The sequence below is a fragment of the Pleurodeles waltl genome, chromosome 12 (genome assembly GCF_031143425.1).
Source record: "Pleurodeles waltl isolate 20211129_DDA chromosome 12, aPleWal1.hap1.20221129, whole genome shotgun sequence".
NCBI lineage: Eukaryota > Metazoa > Chordata > Amphibia > Caudata > Salamandridae > Pleurodeles > Pleurodeles waltl.
The window spans coordinates 46,829,869-46,846,129 of record NC_090451.1 but is presented as its reverse complement, the minus strand read 5'-3'; the positions used below and the strand labels follow the sequence as shown (position 1 = coordinate 46,846,129).

General features: G+C 43.3%; 1 protein-coding gene across 2 annotated transcripts in view; it reads left to right on the top strand.

Annotated features, from left to right (window-relative positions):
• CPAMD8 (C3 and PZP like alpha-2-macroglobulin domain containing 8) overlaps positions 1–16,261 on the top strand; it is a 1,104,327-nt gene that overhangs the window by 113,953 nt on the left and 974,113 nt on the right. For both annotated transcript variants that reach the window (XM_069217904.1, XM_069217903.1), the window contains exon 6: positions 3,475–3,492. In XM_069217904.1, coding sequence (XP_069074005.1) covers positions 3,475–3,492 — 18 coding nt within the window. The remainder of the gene's footprint in view (positions 1–3,474; positions 3,493–16,261) is intronic.

The window sequence follows — 16,261 nt, the reverse complement described above, 5'->3', positions numbered from 1 at the left end:
CCACACTAGCCCATTATTGATAGAGGCTAACAATACTATATCATCACACAAGTCATATAAAAACATGGTGTTTTTAAACCATACATCAATGTTAATTTATTACAGGAAACTCATGTTAAACTTTCAAATTGATCAAATACAAAAGTGTAAAATGATTTAAAATTGAATCTAGAGCTTTGCAGTTTCAAGTATTGTTTCCAGTAGCATGTTAGTTGCATTTTATTACATTCTGATATCCTTAGAAATAATAATAAATATATTTAATGTATCCCTTCCACCACTGATAAGAATACGTCACTATGTTTCAGATCTGATTTTTAACAATCTTTCTTTCCTAAAATTCTAATCTCTCAGGCTACACTGAATTTTAACTACCAGGGATGTGCTAATTACAGAGAGGTAGTACTGAAAGACTGCATTCGATCAAAGATGGTGACATCTGTTATCCTAACAGAAATAGGAGCTATATTATACAGGCATGAGTAGGCATTTCATTTTCTTGTCTATTTTATTAAACCTGGTAAAGACATTTTGAGACTTAAGAAACTAAATTGAGAAGATGTCTCTTTCACTTTAGTAGAGATTGAAGATATTGTTTGCAGATAGTAGTGTTACTTTCTCCTGTGTAGTAAATATGGTAAAAAAATTATGAAGTTTCGAAAAAAGAAACATTATGTTTATACTGTAGCCACATATAACAATGGTTGTTGGTTACCAAATTAAGGGTCTGATTTAGACCTTAGCAGAGGAAATACTCTGTCATAAACGTGACGGATATCCTGTCCGCCTTATTACGATTTCCATAGGGTATTGTGGGATCATAATAAGGCAGACGGCATATCCATCACATTTGTGACAGAGTATTTCTCTCCACCAAGATCTAAATCAGGCCCTGAGGCATCTGTTGCATGATATTTATTTTAATGAATACGCAATTTAAATAATGACTTTCTTCAGGCCAACTGTGCTGCAGATTAACTTTGTTTAATCTCCTTAAAAATATTTATATTTCTACCTCACTAACAATTGTTTAATTTTAAAGGATCACATTTATAACAGTATTTTATATTTAGGTTACAAGTAAGAGTACAGTCATAATAATTATTTTGATGTTTGAATTGGAAGTCTACACTAGGAGCCTAGTTTAGGTCACTTTATTTTTATTATAATTGATTTTAAATATTGAAACGGTTGGCAGTCTACTATTTGTGCCTACCTATTACTCAATTTTAACCAAGGTAGTAACAACAATCCTATTTGACTGATTATGAATACAGATATAAATTTTGGTTAGCACGCCGTATCATGTTATAAATTATGCTTCAGTATGTTTATCTTTTAGAGTATACTACACAATTATGGAATTGATCAATTTTAACTAATTAACATAATTTTCCCAAAAAAGATCAACATTGATATATGGTTTAAATTAACAAAATGTATATAGTTTATGTGATGATATGGTGTTGTTAACCTATATCAGTAATGTGATAGTACATGATATTTTATTCTATTTATTTTGACTAATGCATCAAAAAGGGCAGATATTTCTTATAGTTTGTTAATTTTGGAAGTAATTGATGGTAAAAAATTTTTTAGCTCTTAAGAACTAACCTTTAATCAAAAAAACACATTTGCTATACAGATATTTATTATACATGTTTGGATATATATCTCTGTGGATTAATAAAACAAGAATATTGACCATAACAGACGAGATATTTGTTTTTAAAAGGGCATTGTTCTCTGACACTGAAAAAAGGAAGGAACAAATTGAGTGACTTCCTGAGGAATATTTTTCAGAAGTTTAAGGGGACCCAATAGAGGGTATCCGTGCATGTGATGTCCACCACTGAAAGCACAGGTAAATAATAACCCGTAGTAATCCCTCTCTTCTATGACGGCACTGGTAACGTATGCCTAAAGTACACTATCATTGTTCACACAGTAGTCTCAATAAAAAAGCCATTTTGGGTATATCCGTTCATAAAATGTTAGAGACACTATACTTAAGTTTCCTGAAGACATTTCCTTGTTTCATACAGCTAACTCCTCCAGTTACAATAATTGATTAGATACCCTAGGTTGGGTAGTTATTCGTTGTTGTGCCAGGTGGGTCATCAGTGGACCTTTGGAGGTGCCCAGGGCAGAGCAAGAAGTGTTGCAGGTATCAGCATGGCCTCCTCCTAGAGCATACTGAATAGAATGCTTTTTTTTGGATCTGCCATTACCATCTCCTCAGTCGGGCATATAGGGGGTCGTTACGAGTCTGCCACATTTTGACCACCGTGTTGTGCTCCGGTAGGTACACCAGCACTAGTCGTCCTGGCGGTCCCAATTCGCCAGGGCAGTTCTGCAAGCTGTGCTGCCCTTTGTATTACGACTCTTTTCTCTGCCAGCTATTTCATGGCAGCTTCACTGTCATGAAAAGGCTGGCGGAGAACAGGTGCAGGGGGCACCAGGTGGGACTGTGCACTGCCCATGCATTTGGCATGGCCAGTGCAGGGGCCCCACTGGCCAGCACCATCACAATATGCTTTGCAAACAGTGAACACTGCAAAGGTGCTGGTGCATCCTGCGCACTACAGCATTGCCGCCAGCTCTATTACGAGCAGGAGACAATGCTGTAGGCCGTTTCCCACTGGGCCAGCGGGCGGAAACTGAGGTTCCCACCCACTGACCCGGCAGGAAACTCGTAATGGGTCCAGTGGGAAGGTTGCCACAATGGCGGCAAAATACCAGTCGGGATTTCGGCAGATGGCCTTTTCTGTCCACCGAAATCATGAGGCCCATAGGGGGTCATGGTCGGAACGCCACTAAAGTGGCAGTCCGGCTGCGACATTATGACTGTGGCAGAGCCGCCACGGTCAAACCACTGACACCGCCAGGCTGCTGCATGGAGTGCACATGCACTTGGCATGGGCAGTGCAGGGGCCCCCATGCAGAGCCCCATCGCGCATTCCACTGCCTGAATTATGGGCAGTGGAATGCGCGACAGGTGCTGCTGCACCGTCACATTGCCACCGGCTCCATTATAAGCCGGCTGCAATGTTAAGGCCTTGTTCCCCGCTGGGCCAGCGGGCGGAAACTCTGTTTCCGCCTGCCGGCCCAGCATGGAAGCCATAAGAGGGCTGGCGAGGTTCAGGCCGCACAGGTGGCCTGATGGCGGGATGGCATTGGCAGGCGGCCTCCACGGCCTGCCAATGTCATAATGAGGGCCATAGTCTTTTATAGCCTGGCTGCTTTATTGCACACCTCTCCTTGTTTCCCTTGAGACCGGTTTTGTTTCTGCTTTTTCAGGATGGAAGCAGTTAGAAAACTCAAGAACAGCTTTTCTCCTTTTATTTCAATGCTCTTTTAACTTTTCTTACTTTTCGTAACTGAGCAGGTAAAGAAGAGAACAGACAAACGTTTGTTTTGGATTATTGGATACAAAGATTAATGTTGCTTTGTTTGTTTTGTCTTTCCTTACAGGTTGAAGCTTACATTGTGGTGAGTCAAAATAAAATTTGGTTGAAAATTATGTTTGTGATTTAGTTGTGAATTCTATTCTCAGAAGAAATTCATAATAGCCAAGTTATAACTAATGCATGCACATGTATATTTATGTATGTATAAGCTATTTCTATAGTGAAAATCTAGCAGGCAATGGAGTGCTGTACGTGGTCAAAAACAAGCATAAAGTCAACAAGTAAAAGGAGATGGAGCTGGTTTGAGGACCGTTAATGCATTGTGATGCAGTGTTCTTTAAGGAGGTGAGCCTTTAAGTCTTTTCTAAATTTGAACAGCACTGGGACAGTCCTGATGGATACATGGATGTTATTCCAGATTCTGGGTGCATAGATGGAAAAGTCCTGCTGGAAAGTCTTTTATTTGTTACACTTCTAAGGCTGAAATCTGGTGGTGTCCGGGCAGTGTGTGTGCCAAGATCCACCTGAGACGGTGAGCTTGTCTGCAAAATAACCGGGAGTGCAGTTTGTGATAGCTTTGTAAATGATGCAGCTGGTTTTTAAGGTAGTATGGGCCGGCAAGGGAAGTCAGTGGAATTCCACTAGGATGGGAATGATGTGATCATATTTCTTCAGACCCTGGATGAGGTTTGCAGCAGCATTTAGGATGCCCCTAATGGGCACCAGTTTGGTGTCTGGGAGACCATGAAATAGGGCATTACCAGCATCAAGATGCAAGCTAATGAGGGCTTGAACAGCAGTTCTGAAGTCGCTTTCTGAAAGAAATGGTTTGACGTTCTTTTACAAGAGAGAGCGGGTACCAGGCTGTCTTTTTTTTTATTTTTTAGCAATGTGTTCCATGAGGGTGAGGTTGGTGTCTAGAATGAATCCACGTAACTTAACATTCAGTGATAGTTGGGGTTTAAAGCCATCAAGGTTTAGGTCACTGAACCAAGTTTCTTCTGTATCTTGTTTATTGTTCTTGGAAAATAACATGAATTCTGTCGACATTGGATTGAGCTTCAAGTTGGTGCTGGACATCCAGGTCTAGATGATGTTCAAGCAGTTATTGAGAAATTGGATGACCAAATCAAATGAGACTTTTGTAGACTTGTGCATCATTGGCATGTTAGTTAATCTTGATGTTATCTCGGAGTAAAGCACCAAGAGGCTCATGTATAGGTACAAGATCAGATAATACAGTATAGAGCCGGGAATGGGGGATGTTTTCCTCGGGTACTAGGGGTGTTCTGTGACCTAGATGTGCCCATGTGAACAAACTGGTGTTGGCTTGAAAGGTAGGAAGGAAACTAGTGAAGGGCATTGCCTATGGGTCCCATTTGAGACCACAGGGTGGTTATCAGGATGGGATGGTTTACTGTGTCTAAGGCAGTTGAGAGGTCCAGCAATATCAGGAGGCAGGGGCCATCTTCCATCTGTGGTGAACAGTGGACTGTTTACAATGTGTAAGTTAGCGATTCCCATGCTGCAGCTCGATCTGAAGCCAGACTGGTAGTTGTGCAGGAAATGGTTAGCATTGATTGGTTACCTGTGGGTTGTTTTCGCTCTAACCCAAGTGATACAAATATTGATGTACTCCTTTATGCCCTAATCCATCTTTTCCAACTAAGTATGTTGTTTAAGGAGCTCTTTGGTCTTTCTATGTCCTGCATGCCCTGCTACTGGTATGTCAAGGCACTTGTATAAAAGACGTTGTTGAAAGTTGTTTTCAGGTATACAAACAAGTCGAACGCCATGGCAAACCAAAATGTTTTTTCCTGTCTAAAATGTATTTCCTCCTCCATTCTTGTTGGTCGAGAGCAGTATGTTTTTCTTTGAGCAATGTGAGGAATGTGCTTGTCTTATGGCGACTGAAGAGCTAAGATGGTGGGTGGCTCCTAAACTGTTGTTTACTCTTCTATGGGTCAGGACAAGGCATATGCCTTGTAACGACTTCCAGGTCAGTAGGTGGTGTTTATATTGGAACTAAAAAAAGAAAAGGGACAGATGGGAATGTTGAAGAATGGAGCATTTCATTGCTTTGAGATAAGTCAGGCTCTTATGGTCTGTCCAAAATATCATAAGGGATATTCTGCACCCACTAGATAATGTTGCAAGTATTAGAAAGCTTAACTTATGGCCAGCAACACTGTATCATAAATAGTGAACTTCCTCTCATTTAAAGTATAGGAGTAAAAACCTACAGGATGCAGGGCTAAGGTGGTTGTATGACATTGTGAAAGAATAGCCCTAATAGTATAATATGAGATGTCAGTTTCTACAGTGAAAGGAAAGACGTGTCTGGATGTCTTAATATTGGAGCAGTGGTGAAATTTAATTTAATTCTGTTTTCCTCTTCTGAATCAAATGCAAAGGGAAATCATTTCTTGGTTAATTGAGTAAGGAGAAGTCATTGGTTGAGAAATCTTGAATTAACTGTTGATAGAGGTTAGCCAAACCAAGGAATCACTGTAGTTCAAGGAACTGGCCATTATTTTTAGCTGTACTCTTAATTTGAAGTTTCTGGTCATTGAGATGGAAGCCTTGAAATGTAACAGCAGTGACCTCAAATAAGCACTGCTCTGAATTAGTATGCATGGAAAGGTCTCTTAGACTCTGCAACACTTGACTCTGAGATGCGATTGGTGTTTTTCTTTTGTCCTGCAGAAGATTAAGGTATCATTCAAATATATCACCTCCAAAGAGTTTAGCAGATCTCTGAAGAGGTTGTTGATAAAATGCTGAAAGGTATTCAGGGAATTGAAGAGACCAAATGGCATTATTAGATAAGCACAGTGGCAAAAACTGCTGCAAATACTGACATTATTGAGATTTGCCAGCAGGATGGCTCTGAGATACAGATGGCAGATAAAATACTACCCAAATATGCCAACTAATGCTAGAATGTGTATAATTCTCATCTTAATGTAGTGCAGGGAGACATAGTAGCTTTCCTACACACTACCACAATTGCATGACTGGAGCTAGTACATTGCCTCTTCCTTGACATACTAATGTCTGGAGATTACATAATCGAGGTAATTAGAAGCTTGCCCTCTGGCAAGGTCTTGGAGCAGACAGCTTTTCAGCCAAGTTCTTAAAATAATACACATACCTTCAGACTCTCCAACTCCTAGCAATGTGTGAGTAGGCCAGGGACTTGGGATGCCTTCCCCATCCCACCAGGAAACCACAATCATCACCTTATTAAAACCTGGCAAGCACTCAAATAAATGTGATAACTACTCTCCCCTATCGTTAGTCTAGACAATGATATTCTACCCAAATTCTTGGCAAATCATATCCTCCCTCTTCTGCCCGAGCTGATCAAGTAGTGTATGGTATATAGGATTCATAGACGCACTAAGATCAAATGACAATTGAATGTTATGGCTGCCTTAACTCAGTGCTGTTGTAATTGTCATAAAGCAAAAACTCAAATAAATGCATAATTTAAAGGCAAAATGACCATGGCGGGGGGACTGGGACAAGTCTTAATGAAGTGTTTTTTGGGTGAAGAACCATGAAGGGTTTGCAGCGCGCTGCTCATTCCAGCTGAAGCTACAGCCACCCAAAAGGCAACTTTCATAGTCACATGGTGGATGTTAAACTTGCAGTTAGGTTTGAAGCGTTGTCCCAATAAAGAGCTAGTTTGATTTACAAATGACCAATAGAAGAGCAGTGAAGAATACACATTTAGATAAAAGAGGTATAAAACAAAGTAAGGCGTGTCCATGTGAAAGTGATTGACAGCCACTCTCGTTCTAAAAGGTGTAAGTCTGAACTACTAATACATGGACTGCTGGCATTAAAGTGTCCCTTACCAGCAGCCAGTGCTGAAATGCCTCTAGGACTCTTGATATTGTACCTCCTTGTTTGTGATACATGGTGGTGCTGTTGATATCGATATGAAAGACAATGATGTTGGATTTCGCTTTGAAATAAGAATACTTGCACACTAAATGAACATAATTTCAGGCATGTTGAAATGGTGTTGATATTCTATGGATAAGCATTTCCTCTGTGTCAGCAGGTTGTCCATGTATGTTCCTCATTCCTCTAGTGATGAGTCTCTTTATCCCCATCTGACTGTGAAGTAGTTTCTGAAATAGAACTCCTTTTAACATGTTTTTCTTTTAACAACCTAACATCCTCATGAGAAAGATTTGATGGTGGTACTGTCCAAGTTAATCCTAATATGTCCATTCCTAGTATTCTAGTTTCACACATCTTACAGTCATATGTATAAACTGCCCTTAGTTTGGAGGATATTCCACCATGATGCAGAAATACAGATCTTGAACAAGATCTATTTTCGATTTTAAGCCTTGTTAAACCTTCAGCTAAGAGCTGTCTTTGAAGACTCAGTCCTCAAGGTAAGAGTAAATGAAAATCCCTTTGTGACTAAGAAAGGCTGCTTTTTCTGATGTGTACATTGAGAAAGATTGAAGGGCGGACTTCAAGCCACAAGTAAGGGCTCTGTACTGGGAGTGACTATTGCCAATTCTGACTATTAGGAAATGTTACTTTGTTACTTTCTGCAGATAGTATTAAATACCATGCATCCTACTAGTCTAAAACACACATCCAGTGTCTCGATGTACACGAGGAAATATCTTAATAAGCACTTTCATTTGGAACATCTCTCTTCTGACCTCTTTGTTAACTGTTGTCAGGTCCAGAATCAGACAAAACTCTTCTTATCGGTCTTTCTTCTTCACCAGGAATGATGGTGACATACGCTCATATTCCTGTGGTATTTAAGAACAGGCTCAACCACATATTGTTTTATTAGGATGCTCTTTTTATAAGGCAGCCAATCTACCCCTGGGAGAATTTGGGGGTGTGGTAAGACTAAATTTGATTATGTATCCATTCTCCATGAGGTGGCACTTTTCTTTCTACAGATGCAAGTGTGGTGGTCAGCTCTGAATCTAGATGGCTTCTGCATAAAGCAGAATGGTTTCTGGTGTTTTTGCTGTTGGTGCTACAGTTGTCTTTACTAGTAAGGCTTATGCACCTGCTGGTGCTGGCTTTTATGGTACACATGTATTCGGGGAATATCCCTTCCCTTTTCCAGGCCCAAGGACTTAACAGATCTGGCATTTCTGTCCGTCTTCTGACTCTCAACATCCTGATGCAATCCTAAGTGTGCAGATCCAGAGGAGTGTAGGATTCACAGGTGGCCCTGTGGTGTTCAAAAGGACAGTTGCAACTAGGAGGCCCATCTTATTAGTAGGCCAGTAGAAAGATCAGCGGAATCCTATAGTGCAAGTATAATATTGTCCAAAGTGTCAGTGCTTCATTCATAATCTCATGGAAGTTATTTTTTCTAGAACTATAGTCCATGAACTGACCAATGGAATCTCAAAGAACGTGATCTTATTGGACTAAGATTATGTTGAATAGTGCACGTTTGACAATGGTTTTGGAGCTTTTGATCCATTTCTCTGGTGGTATGATAGTGATGGATCCTAGGGTGCTGAACCTCTTTTTGTCAATGTCTCTACTATAGAGCTGGATTTTCTCTTTAAAATATGAGATATGCATTAGCAGTCATGATTTCTTTTCTTGTCTCCTATAAACATGTTGAAGTGAAATAGGTCAGACAAAGGTAATCATTAAGGGGCCCAGAAGGCCAGGAACCAGAAGAACCTTTGGTTTTGATTGCTGCTATTCTTGGATTGTTTAGAAACTAACATGTATTTGAGCATTAGTAATAATGATAACTACATTTAGGGCCTCACTACGGGTTTGGCGGTCCGTGCACTGCCATGGCGGCAGCGACGGTCCGACCTCCATCACCTTGGCGGTCTGACCACTGTACTACAAGTAATGCAGACCAATGGAGCAAAGACCGGCGCAGTCCCACCAGGCAGCACAGACTACTGCAGCACAAACAGGCCGTCAAAGACCGTGTTTCCGCCAGACACATTATGAGGTTGCACACCGCCAATGTGACTGTGGCGGTTCAACCACCATATCCCAGCAGGCGGGAACAGAGAGTATAAAGGGAACAACTCACCTGCAGTTAGCTTTACACGTCATGTGCCGCCAAGGAGGCCATCACACACATCCTGCTGCTGCTCATCAGAGGTGCTCACAATCCACACTGCCGTGGACGCAACCTACTGTAAGTACACACACCTATTTGTGTCATTAAGCTCAACAACATCTCTTCATGTCGTCATCCACAAGATATGGGGGGTCACGCTATGGGCACCAAGTACACTTGTCATTTTGTACACAGTCTGAATCATTCACAAAGATGGGCACATTTACAGCCACAAAATGCCCCCTTTGGGCAGGTTACTCATACTGCACTGCAACACTACACAAAAACAAATGTCTGCACATCTTAGGCACAGGGACAGTAAAGTGTACACAACACTGTCACACAACAGCAACAACACAGCAACATCACATCTACCAATACAATTGACACCCTCTCATTCCTCAAATGCCATTGACTGTCGTCAGATTCAACACAAATGTATGGATGTGTCATGGAACACAAATACCATTCCCATTAAACAACCCTGCAATGGACCCACACATCACCCACATTGCAACATAATGGAAGGACAATGGGCTCCACAATAGACTGAGGGACAAATATACAAAGCTCACTATGCAAACAATACCTGCACAATAGGGATGGGGGCTTCAGGAGTACTTGGGGAAGGATGCTGGACTGGGACACATTACACTTTGCACACGCCCCTAAAACAACATTTGCACAGGAATAGACCCTACATGAATCTCTGGGACAAACAATACTAGAGCCAAGTGACATGCCTATCTGCAGAATGTTGAAGTGCAAGGCAAGAAAGCACATACATTTCTGCTGCATTGGATATGGAAGGGATGCGTTGGGATGTGAGTCGGGCCTCTTGGGTTTGGGACGGGGTGGAGGAAACAGGGGAAAGGGTACGTTCATAAAGGAAACTTTCCTTTGGCATACAGGGATGGTTATCAGAAGGGGTTGGGGATTTGGAGGTTGAGGGAGTGATTGTCTGGTGTGTCGGTGTTGATGTCTTGGGTGTGTGCATGTGTCAGGTATGCTTATGTTTGGGTGGTGTCTGTTGCGTGTGTGAGTGTGGGCGTTTGCGTGTCTGAGGGCTGGGAGGTGGAGGCGCTGGGTGATGTGGGAGTGGTGGATGTGTGTGTGTCTGTTGTGATGGTGTCAGCAAGTATGTTTGTAGAGGTGGATGTTTGTGTGTCTGTTGGGGAGTGTCTGTGGCAGTGGTGGGTGTGTCACTGCCTGTTGTGGTGGTGCCTGTGGTTATGCTAGATGTGGTGTGTGGGCTGGTGGGGGTGTCTGGGGAAGTGGTGGCTGATATGCGTGTGGATGTATGTTGAGTGCTTGTATGTCTTGTGTTTGTGTGCTGCTTGTGTGTGTTGAAGTGGGTGCGTGCAGATGTGTCTGTGTACTTGGGATAGGTAGGGGAATGGGGGTGTAGCAGAGCAGATGCGACTCCGCGACAGACTGATCCCCGGGGATGTGCAAAACAGTCCCCCGGGGGCTCTTTCCTGCACCTGGAAGTACTGTCATCTGACGACGACCAGGTTGTCAGATTTAACTCGCCGGAACTCTTGGATCTGGCACGCCCGCCACCGATGAGGGAAAGACTGACAGACGCCGAACCAGGGAGAAGAAGACGGAACAGAAGGAAAAGGAGCAGAGACGCCGACACCTGGACCAAGTCTTCGAGAAGAGCTACCTGAGTACAACTCCTCACGCCACAGTGCCAGCCACGTCCCTGGAGGGACGTGGCTTTGGCAGGTATGTGCCTGCATTCTGAACCCCGCGGGTATTATTGGTGAAAGGGGCTTTATAGCTCCTTATTTCATTTGGCATTTCTTTTAGTCACTGGGGATTTCAATTATTTCTTTTTTGGATTTCTCTTCCTTCCTTCTGATACCACCCACAGATAAGAAAAGAAATAAGAGTGCTAATACCGGGTTAAAATCAAGAACCCTAAAGACTATTGTATCTTCACTCTCAAGAAGCTCGTTTTTCTTTCCCCAATTAAGAGCATAGATAATAATCTTTTTTTTGTGTGTTTGTTTATTGCACTGGAAGGTCGTCACTTTTTTTTTCTTCTTTTCCTTCTTTTTGTGAAAGTCCCACGCCCCTACCCTCAAAATAAAAAGGTCTGAAAACAAGACCCTTACCTATTTTTTTTCCTTTTCTCTTCCCCGGGAATGTCACCAACACCACACTTCTCTGTAAACCGGGCCATACCTGAGAAATAAAGAAAGAAAAAGAGTAGTTTAGAAGACAAGCCAGAAGAATAAAGAAAGATCTGGGAAGAACAGAAATAAAAAGACCTATAAGAAAATATACTTAATAAAACATCAAAATCAAACCTTTGCGTCTGAGAGCGTCATCTATACTTACTGTGAAAGAACCCACCACAGGGGGATTTGAATTAGGAACAGGGAGGTTGGGGGGTCGAATGTGCGGGGTGACTGGCTGCCGTCAATCAGGTGGCCAGAGCTTGAAAAGATCTCTGTAGGCCAAACATGGCACTATGAATGCCTTCCAGGAAAGCATTGGTCTGCTGAAGTTGGGTGGCCAATCCCTGCATGGCATTCACAATGGCAGTCTGACACACAGAGATAATCCTCAGGAGGTTAAAAGCCTCCTCACTCAGAGCAACAGGGATAACTCAGGCTGGGGGAGAGGTGCCTGTGGCAAAGGAGCCACCCGCCCTCTTGGGTGAGGCAGGCACAGCTAATTGGGTGGGGAGCAACAGGGAGGGTGGCGATAGAACTGGGTGTGGTGGACAAGGATGGTACAGGGGTATAGCCCAGATGGGTCCACCACCACGGAATGGCCACTGGAGGTAGAATCCGATGATGTAGTTCTGGTCCCTCTGGGTTGTGGTGTCTTGACCGGAGGTACGGTGGCCAGATGCTTCCGCACGTGCCTGAGCCCTGTCTCCTTTGCTTGCCTGGGCTGATGCTGCAAATACAAAGAGAAATAGGGTCACCACATGCCCCTGATCATACATGATGTCAAGCAGGCCCCAGCAACAAACTCCACCTAAGTGGCCCCTACATGTACCGTACCATATGCATGCATGCCACATCAACTGTCAACTGTTGCCCACAGGAAAATCACGATCTCAGACAATTAGAATTGCATAGCTGAAGTTATGCAATTACAGTAACCATTGAACAAGTAGACCACATCCCCTCCAATGCTTTTCCTCATGGAGCATACCTCAGTTACCTGTTGTCATACAATAATAGGCCAACTGCATTCCCACAGATCCCACACAAGGTCTTGCAGACATTTATTTGTCACATACACAATAATACAACAATAAGAAATGATGCTCGCAGAACATGCCATGTTGCTGCCAAGAGTACAGTAGCCTGGAGAAGGTGACGTGGAAATACTCATGTTACACTGGAAACATATCCACAATGCACACTTCACCAAGGGAAATGTTGCTCAGATATGCCACACATTTGGCATGGAAATGCACTGTAGACATCGTGTGCAAATTGTCAGCGAGATATGTCCCTAAAATCTACAACACAATGAATCAGCAAGCCCCACAGAAATCACCACTACGGTCTAGCACCCCTTACAATTTTCATAATCTGATTGCATCAGTAGAAACCATTAGTCCTTTGTATGTTTGAGAGACAGAGATTTGCAAGGGCCTGTAGAAGGCCCTCAACATGTTGCCCAATGGGAAGTTACATCACTGTTTCCATGTTGGTCCTGTAAACCCAGTGTATGTGGATGAAGGATTATACCCAACCACATGTGATTTCAATATAACTGCAAGTAATTCCACGATGCATGCCAACAGTCGGGTAAACACCTTACTCAATATACATTTGCAGTGCACTTTAATAAATTATGTCACATCAATACATGGAAATGCACATTGGGGCTACAAATCTAGTCATGTGTCTTGTCCTTCATTGCTACTGCAGTTGTACATGCCAAATAACATGCAAAGATGGCTTAGGGTGTAAGTGAGCCAAGAATCAACGGTGACATATTCCTGTCTGTGGCACTACATGAAATGTACTCCCATTGCAAATGTCCTATTACATATACAGGTTGCCATGCACATATATGTGAGGGAATACAGGAATCATCCCATGAACACAGGTAGACCATGCATGAAACAGCAGCGTACACATTTTGTCAAAAGATAAAAGGGCACATGCCCACATGTAGGCACAAGGAATGCTGGCAACAGTGATGACACACAAATCATATCCATGGACATTCCCCACTTACGAAGGGAAAGTATTGATCTGTAGCTGCACACAAAGAACAATGCATGCTTGATCACATGTATGATGGCCATCTTCACATTACAGACAGTAGTGAAGCACCCGTCACACGCTGAAGACAAGTAGCCTCTGGGTTGCAGATGCCAATATACTCATTTAACGAGACACATGGCTGAGGACAGTGATCCATTTGGCCTGTAACACTGAGGAGTAGTGGTCTTTTGCATAGAATGTACACTCACTACAACAACAAACAGTACTTGATTGATCAATGTACATGCAAATATATTGTCCCTGGAGAGCAAATTGTTTGTGGACTGTATGCAGTTGTGTCTTAGGTCCCTGGGCCAAAAGACAAGGCACATAAAAATGCACCACATTACATATCTACACAAACAGTTACTCATCTTCTATGTCACACATGGCACATCTCTAATCGTCACGGGGAGATGTTGGAACCTAACAAATTAACATGCAATGTAACAGGCAGGAATATGCCCACTTGTGGCTGCTGTGCTTCCCTCAAACGCCCATCAAGGTCTGGGTACGCCACCACCAGGATGCATGACCTTCGGGGGATCATGGTCCGACAGACGCCACGCCCATGTTGGGAGGTCAGCCCCAGCAAGACCTCAGCGATCTTCTGTGCCCAGCATCTCAGGTCCTTCCACTTCCTGCAACAGTGGGCGCTCTGCCGGCTGTGGACTTCCAGGTTCCGTACCTTCCGGGCGATGGCTCTCCATATCTTCTTCTTCTGATGGGCATTGACCTGCATGGATGCAAAAGACAAATCATGAGATTACAATCCCAAGTTTTAGCACAAATGGTAGATACACACAAACATCAAAAACACCAAGCTAGAACTTTTTAATGAGTTAACACAATGCAAGTGTAAAGCACGCAAGCCCATAAGTACAGGGCCCTATATATCCATCTGCAGACTAACCCACCATTCTGCTCAGGGCCTACAATGACGAAGCAGGCCTACTGACATCAGGTAGCCTATGCTCCAGCAACAAGTACTTTGATGTGAGCCACAATGAAACACTACACACAAGGGTAAACTCCTGAGGCCTGACTGGACCAACACATTCACACTGTGGGATTGGCTCACTGCATACAGTTCCTACAGGCAACTGCCATAGTACAGACTTCACCCTTACACTTGAGTGGCAATGAAGGGGCTGGCATGGTGGGTACAGAAAGTGTATTCCTTGTGCATGTGTGGACATGTGGCCTACCAAATGCAAACTCCTGCCACTTCGGGGGGGGGGGCTCTGTGGCATGTTCCTGTACCACAGAGCCCTCCTTTGGACATATTTGTCTGTCCTACAGAGATGGCATCCAACATACAAAGGTATGCATTGTAGAATTCTGCTATTTAACCAAGCTACTGAATCACATATCATGGCCACCCAGGAATCCACACACTGTCAGTACTGTGGGACTGTCATATGTGCAATAAGCCTGTACAGGACAAATCTGACTTCTGTGAAGGTGACAACAGTGTTGACAATGATGCTAAATGCACATATGGACTTGGTTCATGGATTTACCTCAGTACACAATCCTAATCTAGTCAATGGACTGAGGCATTCAGGCCAAGTTTTGCCACTAGGGCCTCATATTGGCCACATGTCAGGATCTGCTGGTGTACAGGGAGTAGGCACAGGGCCACAGTTGCATAGCAACAGTGACTCTCCCACAGCCTGGCCTATGTCCCATGCTGGGAGAAACAACTGACAGGCCCTGTCTATGCAGTCTTAGCCTACAGAACCCACATGTCACTCAACTCAATTTCCATCACTTCCATGCATGACAGTACATCATGTGGCCATCAGCAACTTGGCATGCTTGTGGCTGGCAACCTGAAGGGCAGAGTGAATCAGGATATGCCTTCCAGACTACAGTGTGCAAGGCCAGATGTAGGTTCAAAGATCTGTGGTACTATACACATTGCTTACAAGATCTTCAAATGACTCAGACAAGATGCATACACAGCTCATGCAGTCATCCACATCATGTTGTCTAACATTTACAACCATCGTAAGGAAAAAGATGTAATTGGATGGCAGTAAAGTCTCCTTAGCTAGTTATGTGCATCCAACACAAGGAGGATCTAGGACCCCGGAAAACTCACTCAACACAATGTGACTGAACTTACATATAGTACTGGCCACTAATACCTGCACCATGTACATCCCATTGATGCCACACAGATTGCAATAACAGGCACACAAGAAGTCTAACTGGAACAAAGGGACACATTGTAGCCTGGGAGAAGGGAAAGGATAGTGTTGAATAGTATCAATTGTGCCTATGAGATTCTTACCTGCTCCTCTAGTGAGCCATAGAACTGTCCATACAGGAGCAGGACCTCATCAACAAGCCTCTCCAACTCATCTGGTGAGAAGGCAGGGGCCCTATCACCTGCTCGACATGGCATGATTGCTCCCAGAGGCGGCACACAGCAGTGTCAGGAGTCAAGTGAGTGAATGTGCACAACATGGCGGTCATGTCTGCCACGTACGCTGTCGTCACCG